The sequence below is a fragment of the Entamoeba invadens genome, assembly GCF_000330505.1.
Source record: "Entamoeba invadens IP1 unplaced genomic scaffold scaff_1105074724819, whole genome shotgun sequence".
Lineage (NCBI taxonomy): Eukaryota > Evosea > Mastigamoebida > Endamoebidae > Entamoeba > Entamoeba invadens.
Genome location: NW_004443623.1, coordinates 185,145 through 198,567, shown reverse-complemented (window position 1 = coordinate 198,567; position 13,423 = coordinate 185,145). Strand labels below are relative to the sequence as shown.

Sequence of the window (13,423 nt, the reverse complement as noted above, 5' to 3'; positions counted from 1 at the left end):
TTGTGTCTTGAGTTGTTCGAGAGAAGCGCTTGATAGTTGAAGAGTTTTCAAGTTCTGAAATGTACTTATTTCTTTAATTAATTTCAAAGTTTCCGACTGCTCAAGAAAGGTGTCTAAAGAATCAAAAGAATACGCTGGGTTGAGTTGAGTTGCAGAAATTGATTGTTTTGTCTTTGTAGAGACTTGAGCGAAAATATTAAGTGTTTTTAAAGAATCAAAGTATTTTAAAACTATCATAAGGTAATATGGTTCAAGTTTTGGCTGTTTATTAAATGTTATATTAATAATCGTAAGTAACAAACCATGAAATATTATTTTTAAGTTTGTTTCAAAAACTTCAATCTATTTCTATTACTATAATTTATTATAATATTAATTATTATAATTATAAATTGTATTAACAGAATTTCTTTAGATTAATGTTTTCTTTTACAACCTTATTTAGTTGTTTTTGTTTTGTAAATATTTAAGTTTTTTTAGTTTTATTAAATATATAATCTATATTGACCACCACTTACAATCAAAGACATCTATTTGTCGTAAACAAGTGAATTATTTGGGACCGCCCTTTCCCACTCACCACCACCTTTACAAAAATATAGTATTTGCCGCGAGTGTTTTTTGAAGGGAGTCCACTTTTCAGCCACTGTTTGTGCGTCCCCATATCACCCACTTTCCTTGTCCGTACTGTGTGGACGCGGATGTGGTTCGCCCCGCTTGCGGGGGGGTCAGGGGGATCCGCGCCAAGGGAGGACTTGGAAAGTGTGTGAAACGGTCCACAAACAGACTGTTTGAGTGCGTCTTTATGAGCCTTCTTTTCAACGCTCCGTCTCACTCGGTTTCCACTGACTCGAGGTGAATTTTCGGCATTTCTTGAATTCGGGAGTCAGACTAAATATTTTTTCTAATTCTAATTTGTGTATAATTCGAAATAATAAAAATAAATCTACTTTAAGAGGTGGTGGTGGTTATGTTATTTAAATAGTTTTTAATAATTAACTATTTTATATAGAATGATTATAATTAAATAAACTATATTTTGAAAAACAATCACAAAAGACTCGTTAAGGAAATTGTAAATAATTTTATTATGTGTTTTTCAAATGAAATTTTTAAAAAACTAAATTAAAGAAATGAGTCGACTCGATGTGTATCACATGATGATAGTTTCCCAATACTTTTTGTGTTTAAACGACTTCATAACACTTGAAATGGTAAAAAGAAAGTTTAAAAATAACATCGAGAAATTTCAATTTAATCCAATTCCAATTAATAAAAAGACAATTAAATATTTTACACACATTGAAACCCTTAACTTGTGGTCCAAAGAAGATGAACGTTTTGGGAATTATATTTTTGACAAAAAGAACTTTATTTCGCACCAAAAAGTCAACTTTTATCGAATTAATATTTGGTTTGAAGCAGAGTGTCCAAAAAAATGCACTTAAGTCCCAAGTTAAGGATTTTGGAGTAAAAATAACAAAAAATTGGATTTTTGATCGATTTGACCAAAAAATAATAGAATTTTAAAGGAGACAAAAATAACCATAATTTATCCCGCAAATTTACAATCAAATTGAACATAAATTTTTCTTATTTTTTTCCCGAAAAATTAAATTAAACACTATTAATTATTTGATTATAAAATTGAAAACATTAGCAATTTCAAGCACATTATTCAATCCACAAAAACAATAATAAAACATGTAAAAAATGAACACATTTACGAAATTTCCCGAAAAATTTAAGCAATTAAATCAAAAATATAATATTTTATTGATAAAATTTAAGAGAAAAGTTAGAACTATCATTAAAACCAGATTTGTAATTTATCAAATTTCCCGTTATTTTACTGTTCTCTACAAGAATAAAAATAAAATGTAAAACACACATAATAATCTTAAAAATTAAAAGAACACTTTCTGAACAAACGAGACTCAATTTCTAGGTTAAAATGAGTCTCGTTTCTACTCATTTCAAAATACCAAGAATCGATTTTAAATAATAACATTAGTTACGTATATATGAAGGCAAGACGACTCGCCTTTATATATATAATCGACCCAGTCTTTTTAAACAGGGTCGATATAATTGACGCACTCATACACACAAAAACGACACTTAACAGTGTTATTTTTGTTAATTAAGTTGTTTAAGTAAAATCTTATTGTTTTAAATAACATATTTATTAATTGTTTACCAAGCCATCATAGATTTTCATTCATAAAAATAAATTAAACCAAAAAAATCAATTATTTCAAAACAATTTTTTTGACCTTTCCTTAACTTGGGACTTAGACGTTTTTTGGACACTCTGTTTGAAGTGACGTACAATACTTCTCTGATATACAAAGACGATAAAATAGTTTTTAAAAAAATCACATACACAATAAAAGATAGAAATAAATATGGCGAGACAATACCAACTTTTGTGAATATAATTGATGAATATTATTTTAGAGGCGCACTCATCTGTTCAATCCAAATACCAACAAATATCACATTTATTAATAATTATTGTATGAAAAATTGTTTAAAATTAACAGAAGTAACTCTCTCTCATAATTTGAAAGTAATTGGAAAGAATTGTTTTGAAAGATGTTCAGCACTTAGAACAATTGAAATACCTAATTTAGTGACAGAAATAGGGGAGTATTGCTTCGATTTTTGTAAAGGTTTGTCGTCTATTAAACTCTCTGATATATTAACAAAACTCCCAATTTATTGTTTTCGTTGTTGTTATAATTTACAACATGTAACATTTCCATCACATATTTTGTCGATAGGAGATAACTGTTTTGAGCGTTGTGTATCTCTTAAAACAATCGAAATTCCATATTGTGAACATTACATTGGCAATCGTGCGTTTATCGATTGTAAATCATTAACATCTTTGGTTGTTAAAGGAAGTCTTAATGAAGTTGGATGCAATTGTTTTGATAACTGTGACAAATTAATAAAATTGATATTACCAAGTAGTTTATCAAAAATAGGGACGAAAGTGTTTTGTCCAACTGCTTTGAGTTCTTTTTATATTAAACTAAATTGATTTTTCCTTATTTATAAATATAGTTAACACTTAACCAGTTTTATTTTTTGTGTATTTTTTTATGTATTTTTATTATTTGACCATAATATACCTTTGGGAGTCAATTTTGACAGCCCGAAATAGAACAAAATTTGAAAAAAATATAATTAGCGCAGTTCTGATTAGGACATTTTTCCCGATTTTGGTTTTAAGTTTTATGTAATTTTTGTTTGTTGAATAACAAAAAGAACGCTCTAGAGCTGCCACGTCATAACATTTTAAGGATAAATTGCGAGTGAAAAAAAACAGACCAATCAGATTCAATCTAGTCTATAGATAGTAACTATTATCAAAATTATTAAATCTGTCTTTGAAACCATTAAAACAATAAGTTTTTTTATAATTTTTTTATTAAAAATTGTTGTATTTATTATTATTTATTATAATTTAAGTTATTATTCCACAAATTTTTGTAGTGATGTGACAACAAATTATACAAGACGCTTTAAAACAATAGATACCTTGAACAAATAGGTATAAAATCGTGTTTAAAACATAATGATAGTGTAATAACACTCGTATTAATATAATAAAAACATTATAAATAATTGAAATTTTATTTTATTAACATAAGTTATTAAATTATCTTTACATATCTTTAAACGATATCAATTATTGAATGATACTTTTTACGTATATCATCACACATAAATTACCATTTGATCAATGTCATCAACGATAAAAACAATCTATTTCAAAACTTATAATGATAACACAAATTAAATATCATATTTGAATAAAACGATTATCAATATGATCAATTGTTATAAATGACTTTCACATTATAACTATAAAACACGTTTCTAATAGATTGATAAATTTATTTTTTTTAAACAACTTGTTAAACAAATAATAAAATATATTTAATTTAATAATTTTGATAATAGTTACTATCTATAGACTAGATTGAATCTGATTGGTCTGTTTTTTTTCACTCGCAATTTATCCTTAAAATGTTATGACGTGGCAGCTCTAGAGCGTTCTTTTTGTTATTCAACAAACAAAAATTACATAAAACTTAAAACCAAAATCGGGAAAAATGTCCTAATCAGAACTGCGCTAATTATATTTTTTTCAAATTTTGTTCTATTTCGGGCTGTCAAAATTGACTCCCAAAGGTATACCGTTTTTGCTTCAATCTATTTTTTGAATAACTAAAACTTAGCCTTACTATTTTTATTAATATGAAACCATTTACTTTGAATGTATTATTATGATAATATTTTCATTTGATTTTATAAAGTAATTATAATATTGATGTAATTATACCATTTTATCGATAGCAAATAACAACTTTGAAAAGTACCAAGGTTTTACTGTTTTCAAACAACAACGAAAACGATGTTGTCCCGAAGATGATAGTTGGAGTAATAGTTCTTTACTTTCGGCGCGTTGTTTAAGAAACGATATTCACAATTATTTTTTTTTGTCAAATTGAATATGTTTGAAAAATATATTATATTTGAAAGAACATAGACAACAGTGTTTGTTTTGATAGTCTAATTGATCTTGTTATTCCGCTATTTTTTATCACTAATTAATAATTGGTTTATTTTTTGAAACATAAAATATAGTTGTTTTTAAAGGCGACCTTGAAGATCCATCAAAATGCTTGGGCTGACAATAATTATTTAAAGTCAAAAACATACGTAAAACAATTAAGAACTGGTAACAAAAGGTTTGAAATGCGTGTCAGATAATTATAAATATAAAAAATAATTAATTAATTATTTTTTAAGTTAAAAAAGTGATTTCAAAAAAAAATATTTGGTAAACAAAAAATAATAATTGTATTTCTTTTAAAATATTCATATTTAAACAATTGTATTTCATTTTTAAAATGAAGTTTTAAAATAATCACACACATAGTTACCAATGTGACAAGACATGGAATGATAAATAAATAAATAATTAACAATCATGTTTAAATGGAATTGTTGTTGTGAACAAAACCAAAGAGAACAATTTTTTTGACATATTTTAAATAATTGAATATAAATTTTATATTTAAAACGGGTGTAACCATTTTCATTGTGTAACTACATAAAAATGATTATTTTCCAATAACTCACTGTTGATAATAACATGTATATAATGGTATTTGATATATATATTATCTTTTGTATTTATTATGTCTAACTACACACACACAAATAACACTAATTTAAAAATGATATCACAACTGTTATTGAATAGTGAAATAATAACATGATAATACAGTTACTTTTAATGATTGTATTTTGATAATTAAAATAAAATGATTAACTTTTATACTCAATAAGCTCATTGTAAAAACGGATAAAATTATTAAATGTGTAAACTTTTTGAGTGTGTAAACATATAATTTCAAATTAAACAAATACATAAATATTATATTCTAAAAAGAATGTAAATAAATATTTTTACTACTTGTTGTTCACAACCCATTTGTACATGTTACGTTTAAATACAATATATTTACTGGTTAATATAACTGACAATTTTATTAATTTTGTTTATGATAAATAATCAAATATACATGTGAACAAATTAAAAATGATGATAATAAACCAAATTGTTTTTTTAATTACATTGGTGTTGTCTCTTTGATAAGATTAAATATATTTTATAAATTTAATTAAAAATATTATTCTATTTTATTAATATTCAATTTGAAAGCAATTGAATTGTTAATAAATGTTTGTGTATAACTTGGATTTAATGTGCATCATTTTATAAATCCAAAAAGACAAACATTTATGTTTTAATGCACTTTTGTGTATGATCTAGATAAATAACTGTTAAAATAATTAAATATGTATGGAAATTGAATTGTAAAATAATCATGAAAGTGTATTCATTTTGTTTAAACTACTAACTTAATTTACCACAACAAAGAACTGGAATCATTTTTTTTTATTTTTGTATCGTCTGCTTTTGCTTTTTGATGATAAAATGATTATTTTTATGTTTTATGTATATATGTGAGAGAGGGGACCTACATTGACCACCACCACCACCTTTACCAAAAAAAATATTTGCCGCGAGTGTTTTTTGAAGGAAGTCCACTTTTCAGCCACTGTTTGTGCGTCCCCATGTCACCCACTTTCCTTGTCCGTACTGTGTGGACGCGGATGTGGTTCGCCCCGCTTGCGGGGGGGGGGTCAGGGGGATCCGCGCCAAGGGAGGACTTGGAAAGTGGGTGAAACGGTGCACAAACAGACTGTTTGAGTGCGTCTTTATGAGCCTTCTTTTCAATGCTCCGTCTCACTCGGTTTCCACTGAATCAAGGTGAATTTTCGGCATTTTTTGAATTCGGGAACCAGACCTAATATTATCCCAGTTTCCTATTTACTATAATTTTAATTTGAATATGATTCGAAATAGAAAAAATAAATCTATTTTAAGAGGTGGTGGTGGTGGTCAATGTAGGCCCCATGTGAGAGAGTAACAAATTAAAAACAAAAATGTTTTAAACTGTGTTATTCCAGTAATTTTAGTGTAATGATTTTAAGTTCAGTTTTGATGTTACAATTTTACACACTAAAATTTATCACATTTTATTTTTGTCATTTTATAAAAATAAAAATGTAGTGATTAATAGTGAAACTTGATATATCATTTGTTGTTATTAAATTATTGAAATTAATAATCAATACATGTTTCTATTATATTTAATAATAATTGTTGTTGTGGTGTTACAAAGGTATATATGTTTAATTATGTCTTTTTACATGAATAACAAGAAAACGATAGTTATAAAAGAATAATCGTATATAACAATTCTCTTACATGTTATTATCAACAAAAGTTGTTGAATGAAAATTGTGTACATCGACGAAGTTACACAATGAAATTGATGATAATCGTTTATTTTTGTTTTATGAATATCAAAATTATTTCACCAAAGTTATTATTTACAAACAATAAAATCAATGTAATAAACAACTATTATTTAAGTGGAAATTTAATTTGAGAATTATTAAAGTATCAACACTGTTGTATATTTGATTTTTTTGTTTATTTGAACGTTTGATTGCGTAGATAACTTTGTTATGAAAATTGATAACACGATCTGTTAAGGTTAATGATGATTTTATTTAACCAATTCAACAATTTGTAAATTCAGAAAAAAATGTGAAGTTTTTAAAAATATTTTTTTGTTATTTGGTAAAGAGGAAAGTAAAATGCCGATTTTCAAAAAAATAATTAATTCGACCCAAAAGATCTTAGGATTACTTGGGTCGTGACAATCTCGAAGGTCGCCTTAAGAACTATATAGTTTGTTTTATTTTTCATGATTGTTTTTTACCAACGCCGAATTTTTGTTCACATCTCAAAAATAATCAAATTAAATTTTAGATAGATTTTTAGTAAAAAGGTTGAAAACAATCACACCAATAAGTTGGATAAAAACAACGGAACGTATTACAAAGAATTAAAAAAACGAAAAACAGACAAGCCAGCAAACTATTATCTTTTTAAAAAATTGAATTACAACAAACTGTGTTATAGAATGTATTACAACAATAAGTGAACATGTTTGTTTAATGTAATGTATATATTAATTTATATATTCAATAACAATGACATTTAAGGTGGTTGAAATGTACTTGATAGTGAATCTGTTTTGGATACTCCAAGTACATCGCCTAATACTAAAAATTTTATTGGCTTGAAAATATATGTCTCGGGATTTCTGATGTTTCTATTGTGTAAATCCCGAAAAAATATAAAAATTATATCTTCGATATAATATCTTATTTAAACTAGTTCTTATTTGTTAGTTGGTTTGAGTAATATCCTTTTGCAGAAAAATGTTAAGAAAAAATAAAACGGGCATGACAGTCTTTTTTAAAAGACCAAATGACAAAAAAAGAAAACAATAACACTGCCTAATAAAAAAATTAACAGGGAAACAAGTAAACGTGTTAAATTGACAAAATTATTTGTGAAAAACAATTTTTTCAATTTAAAAATTGGGTTTTATCAACAATAAAATATCGATCAAAAAAATAAAAATAAAAAACATAACAATTTTCATTCAAAAACAACATAAAATTAATTGTCACTTTTTAACTCAAAAAAATCAAAGAAAATTAATCTTTCTTTGAAAGTTATTAAAACTATTAATTAGATCTTTTTAATCATTAAAATAGTAAATATTGTTTTTTATTATTATATATTTGGTGTCACGTTGGTTCCTGGTCTCAAGTTAAAGCCCCAAACTGTATAATTTTATTTTTAAGTAAAAAAATGGTTTAAATACAACAAAAGGAACAGATTCTAGAACAAAAAATTTAATTATCGTAAACCCAAATGATTGGCCAATTGTGCGACAAATAGACCATTTTCACTGTACATACTTTGAACTATTAATAAATAATTGGTTTAAATAGTATCTAAACCATAAATAGTTAATTCAGTTTATTAACCATAAAAATACTAATAAGTAATCAATAATTTATATCCATTTTAAACCCATTTCTAATTGTTAATTATTTGTATTAATCAGCCACTTAAACATAATAAATAACACAAAAAACAAACAAACATTAGTCGCGCGTAATTTGCATTATCTAATTGTTAATTTATATGCACTGTGTTTAAATATAAATGAAAACCGGTAATGAAGATCCACAACAACTCAACACAAACACCATTTCTGTTATTTGTGTTGAGTTTGATTATTTGAACTTGTTTTTCTTAATTTTAAGTTTTTAATAAAAGTTTATTGAAAAAAATAATGGTGGATATAAAACCCATTTAATTTTTCAGCAATTTAAGTCATTTTAATAGTTTATATTAATATAATTATAATAATATGTATAGTTTGTTGGTGGTGTTTTTTTATGAATACTTTTATTTATATTATTCAATTTAAGTTAAATATTTTTTAATTTATAAAAAAACAAATATTAAAAATATAATTTATTTGTATTATAATTTATAATAATTGATACGATAAAAAACACATTCTGTAACTTGTTTGTATTATCTTACAGTATGATATAACGCAGTGACGCATTATAGTACTGTTGATGTACAATCGTTTGCATATCAAAATTTTTGTTTTTATTTAAAACCTCATAAAAATAGATATGTGTCAAAAAAGACATAACTTGACTTTTTTTATTGTTTTTGAACTTATTTAAAAAATTATGATATTATACACACAACTGGGATTTAATGCAGCATCTTCAGAAAACGTAATTGATTTTGACTCACAAGTATTATAGATACAAAAGATAATATTTTGATCAAAAAATAACATTTGTCTAGAAAAAAGCAAATCTCTGAATATTTTTACTATACATTACTATATTATAGAATTTGTCTTGTGAAAATTTGAACTATTTTTATAAATTGGGTTTTGATAAACTACTACAAGTTAGAAAATATAGTTTAAATCATTAAACTATATATATAGTTTATATAATAGTATATTTATTTTTTGAATAAACACAAATTTGAAATACTGTTATAATACACTGAAAGTACGTAAAAATCAGGGCCATTTTTGTTCTTTGATAGTTCATTTTGAATCAAACTCGAATCATTTTTTATTTTTGAATAAAAACACATAAAAAAAGAAGCTATTATGACTTTTTTATTTTTATCGTGTTCTGGAAGAATAAAGTAGTATCAAAATTTGGTCGGTTCGTCGCTCGGGACCTTTCCCTCCGGTCAGGTCAACCTCGCTGAGGGGGCTCCGCTTTGTTCCACCCCCTTTCACCAACCACATTATGTGTGTTAAAGTACTCCGGGTTCGCGTTTTCAACGCTCTCATCCTCCGTACTTTTTTCTACCTCATATATATTAATAAATAAAACTTACGCTTGAAAAAAAAAGAACAGGGAAATTATTGAAAAAAATAGTACGGCACTTTATTATTTTATGAACTATTTTTGTACTTTTTTATTTATTTTTATTTTATAAAAATGCAAACCAAAGTTGCAACCTTAAAAAAGACAATTATCGAGATTCCTTATGGAGTCAAATATTTATCTAAAACAGAAGGATTTAATTTTCCAAATGGAATTTTAAATAAAGTTTTACTTAATGTAGGAGGAACTCATTTTGTGATAGTTTCCAAATATCCTTCAATTATATGTTTTTTTAGAATCGAATAGTTGGAATCTATAAAACAATATTATGAAAAAATAGGAGAAAATAAAATGAAAGCTTTAAATTATAAAGAGATTAAAATGAAAAGGAAAGTATTGAACAATACTATAATTTCAAATAATGCTGAAGATTTAATTAAACAAAGAATTACTAAAGATATGATTGTTAAAGAAGCTAAAGATATATTACAAAAAATATATTCAAAATTTAAAAAAATAAAACAGCTTAAACCACAGATATAATTAAATTATTACCTAATAGTTATAAAATTACTAAGAAGAGAATAAATAAAATAACTACTAAAATGTGAATATATTTAGACTATTCAGAGGTATCATACTTAAACATATAGTTTTGACATATATTTACACGTTATTCCTATATTATTCCCATATTTATCCCACACAATGGACCATATAAATCCCAACATGTTATTTTTGGTATTTTTCTTTCAATAAAATGGACTTATTAAGTAACATGAATTAATATTTTAACACAGCTAAAAAGATTGATAACAATCAGATGAGTAATAATCAAATAAAATGAGTAATTATGAAACTGACGAGAAACTCATGCCGAAGGATGACGAGAGAATCACGACAAATGCTAATGATAAAAATAAGATGGATGAAGCAGAGTCGTCAAAGGATGTTGACGATAAACTCATGCCGAAGGCTGATAAATTAATAAAAGAAATGGATAATATAACTAAAAGATATAACATGAATGAATCTGAAGATGTTAGAAGATGTAATAAAGAAATAAATCGATATGTTGTTAAACATACAGATGTAAATAATATTGATACTAAAGATTTAAACGCTAGCATTTATATTAAAAGATGTGTATTTTGTAAAAATAAAAGCAATTTGGAAATTATTAAAAACGAGTGAGAATAAGAGAAAAACGTTTTAACAAACATATGAGTAAATATAGTGATAAATTATCACAAATAGAAAATGAAACTAAAAATATTGATTTATCATCTATCAATGATGAATTTGTAGAATTAAAAATTAAACATAAAGAATTATTAGAACAATATGATAAAATGGAAAATGTAATGAAAAGTTTTGTGATACCATTATTATATCATTATAGAATTAGTAATAAGATTAGTGATGATATCTTAGAAGAAATTACAAAACAATTTAATGCTTAATTTCATCGCGAGCTAAAGCTTAATTATTTTTCTGATAACCATTCTGTCATTGTTTTCACTGGTTCATCTGGATTTCCAAATATATTGGTACTGAATGATATTGTTTTAGTTTTAATGATTCTCTTTGGTTTGTTTGAAGAGTTATCTTCTTTATCCGTTTCATTCATTAATTTCTCAACCGCCTTTGATCTTGGAATAACTTCGTTGTGGACCTTCGGTTTAACTTCATAAGGTTCACACTTAACTTTAATTTGATATGCTTTCCACGATTTATCTTTTTTAAAATAAGTTGGTTTTATACTTCTAAGACCAGTTGGTTTTAAGATAAATATTCCCTTGGATATTTCATTATAATATAAATCTACATCATGACCATTAATGTTAATAATATGTTTACATGTAGTTAGAATTTTATTTTTAAAACGAGATAGTAAATCATTTTCTACTTCAAGCTTTAAATCTTTTTGTTCTTCATATACAACTTTGGTTTGCATTTTTATAAAATAAAAATAAATAAAAAAGTACAAAAATAGTTCATAAAATAATAAAGTGCCGTACTATTTTTTTCAATAATTTCCCTGTTCTTTTTTTTTCAAGCGTAAGTTTTATTTATTAATATATATGAGGTAGAAAAAAAGTACGGAGGATGAGAGCGTTGAAAACGCGAACCCGGAGTACTTTAACACACATAATGTGGTTGGTGAAAGGGGGTGGAACAAAGCGGAGCCCCCTCAGCGAGGTTGACCTGACCGGAGGGAAAGGTCCCGAGCGACGAACCGACCAAATTTTGATACTACTATAATAAAAAAATTGGATAAAAGCAGAAAAAGGAAAATGGGTGCCGCTTTTTCTCCGGGTGTGAGTTTCTTGCCTCACTTTATAAAAGACAATACATGTCTAACTATGTATTAACAACTACTTTCCACAGAAAAAATATTCCAAATTACCACGGTTTCTTGTAAAACTACTTGTTAAAAATAAAACAATTGTTATTTTTTCTGGAAGATTAAAAAAATACCAAAAGAAGCAATATTATTCCAAGACAAATTAATTGTACACTTTCAGTGTTTTTACAAAAATAGGAGAATATTGAATCACTCAAATAAGAAAAATTGATGAATGTATTTTGGATTTAGTTTGGAATTGGACAAAGAAATTTTTGATGTTCTACATTCTCTGTTCAATAGTTTTGAAGGACCAGATTGTATAGATCATGTAATGAAATCATTTTTTAAAAAATAAAACATGTTCATTTCAAGGATTTTTTCATAAACACAAATTTGGTGCAAACAAATGTCAAGTGATAGTTAATTTTTTTGGCTTAGTGACAGAGTTTTATGCTTCGTTGGGTCCATTTCATGATAATATTTATTTGATTTTTAGGACACAAGCCTCTATAAAAACATTCGAGCAGATGCGGGTTATAGAACAAAAAATGATGAAATAAAAGCGACGCCCAAAATAGTAACATCGACTCCATCAAGTAACAATAAAAATATTATATTCGGGAACTATTTTTGGTCATCAAGAAGGCTTGTATTTGAATTTTTTTGGAAGAGCAATTCATATTTGGTTTGTGTCATAACAAGTTTTGTTCGGGTCAAAACAGATATTTAGGAATTTTTACTTGTATTTTGGGACAAACAAATTATGACATTTGTTCATATCCTTTTAAAAGTACTGGTTGATCTTTCTTTGGTAGATGAAGACGTGTTTAAAAAAACCAACAATGTCGCAGAAAAAGATAATCAAAACACTTTGAAAGTAGATTCTTCGATAATTTTTTCTATTCAAAAAGTCACGAATGACGCACTTTTTTAAAAAGAACAAACAGAAGCGTTTATTCAATCATCAATTGATAAAATTATAGACATGCAACCACTACATTTTCTTGATTTTTATGTGATTATCAATATAAAACATTTTTATCGAATTGTGTGCTTCAGACATAAAATGTGATTTCAAAAGTATCTTCAACATCATCACTTAAAACATAAAAAAAATCTTTCAACTACAATTAAGATGTTGACAAAAAAATGTTGAATATATTGAAATATTTTTGGATG

The 13,423-nt window shown here is 25.8% G+C and overlaps 2 protein-coding genes across 2 annotated transcripts; both read left to right on the top strand.

Moving 5' to 3' along the window:
* Window positions 1-1,133: 1,133 nt before the first annotated feature.
* Window positions 1,134-1,448, top strand: EIN_507980 (hypothetical protein; the record flags this gene model as incomplete). Its single annotated transcript, XM_004259580.1, has 1 exon — window positions 1,134-1,448. One exon carries the CDS (start codon window positions 1,134-1,136, stop codon window positions 1,446-1,448), a length of 315 nt encoding a protein of 104 aa, XP_004259628.1.
* Window positions 1,449-2,444: 996 nt separating this feature from the next.
* Window positions 2,445-3,049, top strand: EIN_507970 (hypothetical protein; the record flags this gene model as incomplete). The annotated part of the gene is made up of 2 exons (XM_004259579.1): window positions 2,445-2,519; window positions 2,585-3,049. 2 exons carry the CDS (start codon window positions 2,445-2,447, stop codon window positions 3,047-3,049), a joined length of 540 nt encoding a protein of 179 aa, XP_004259627.1.
* Window positions 3,050-13,423: the final 10,374 nt, after the last annotated feature.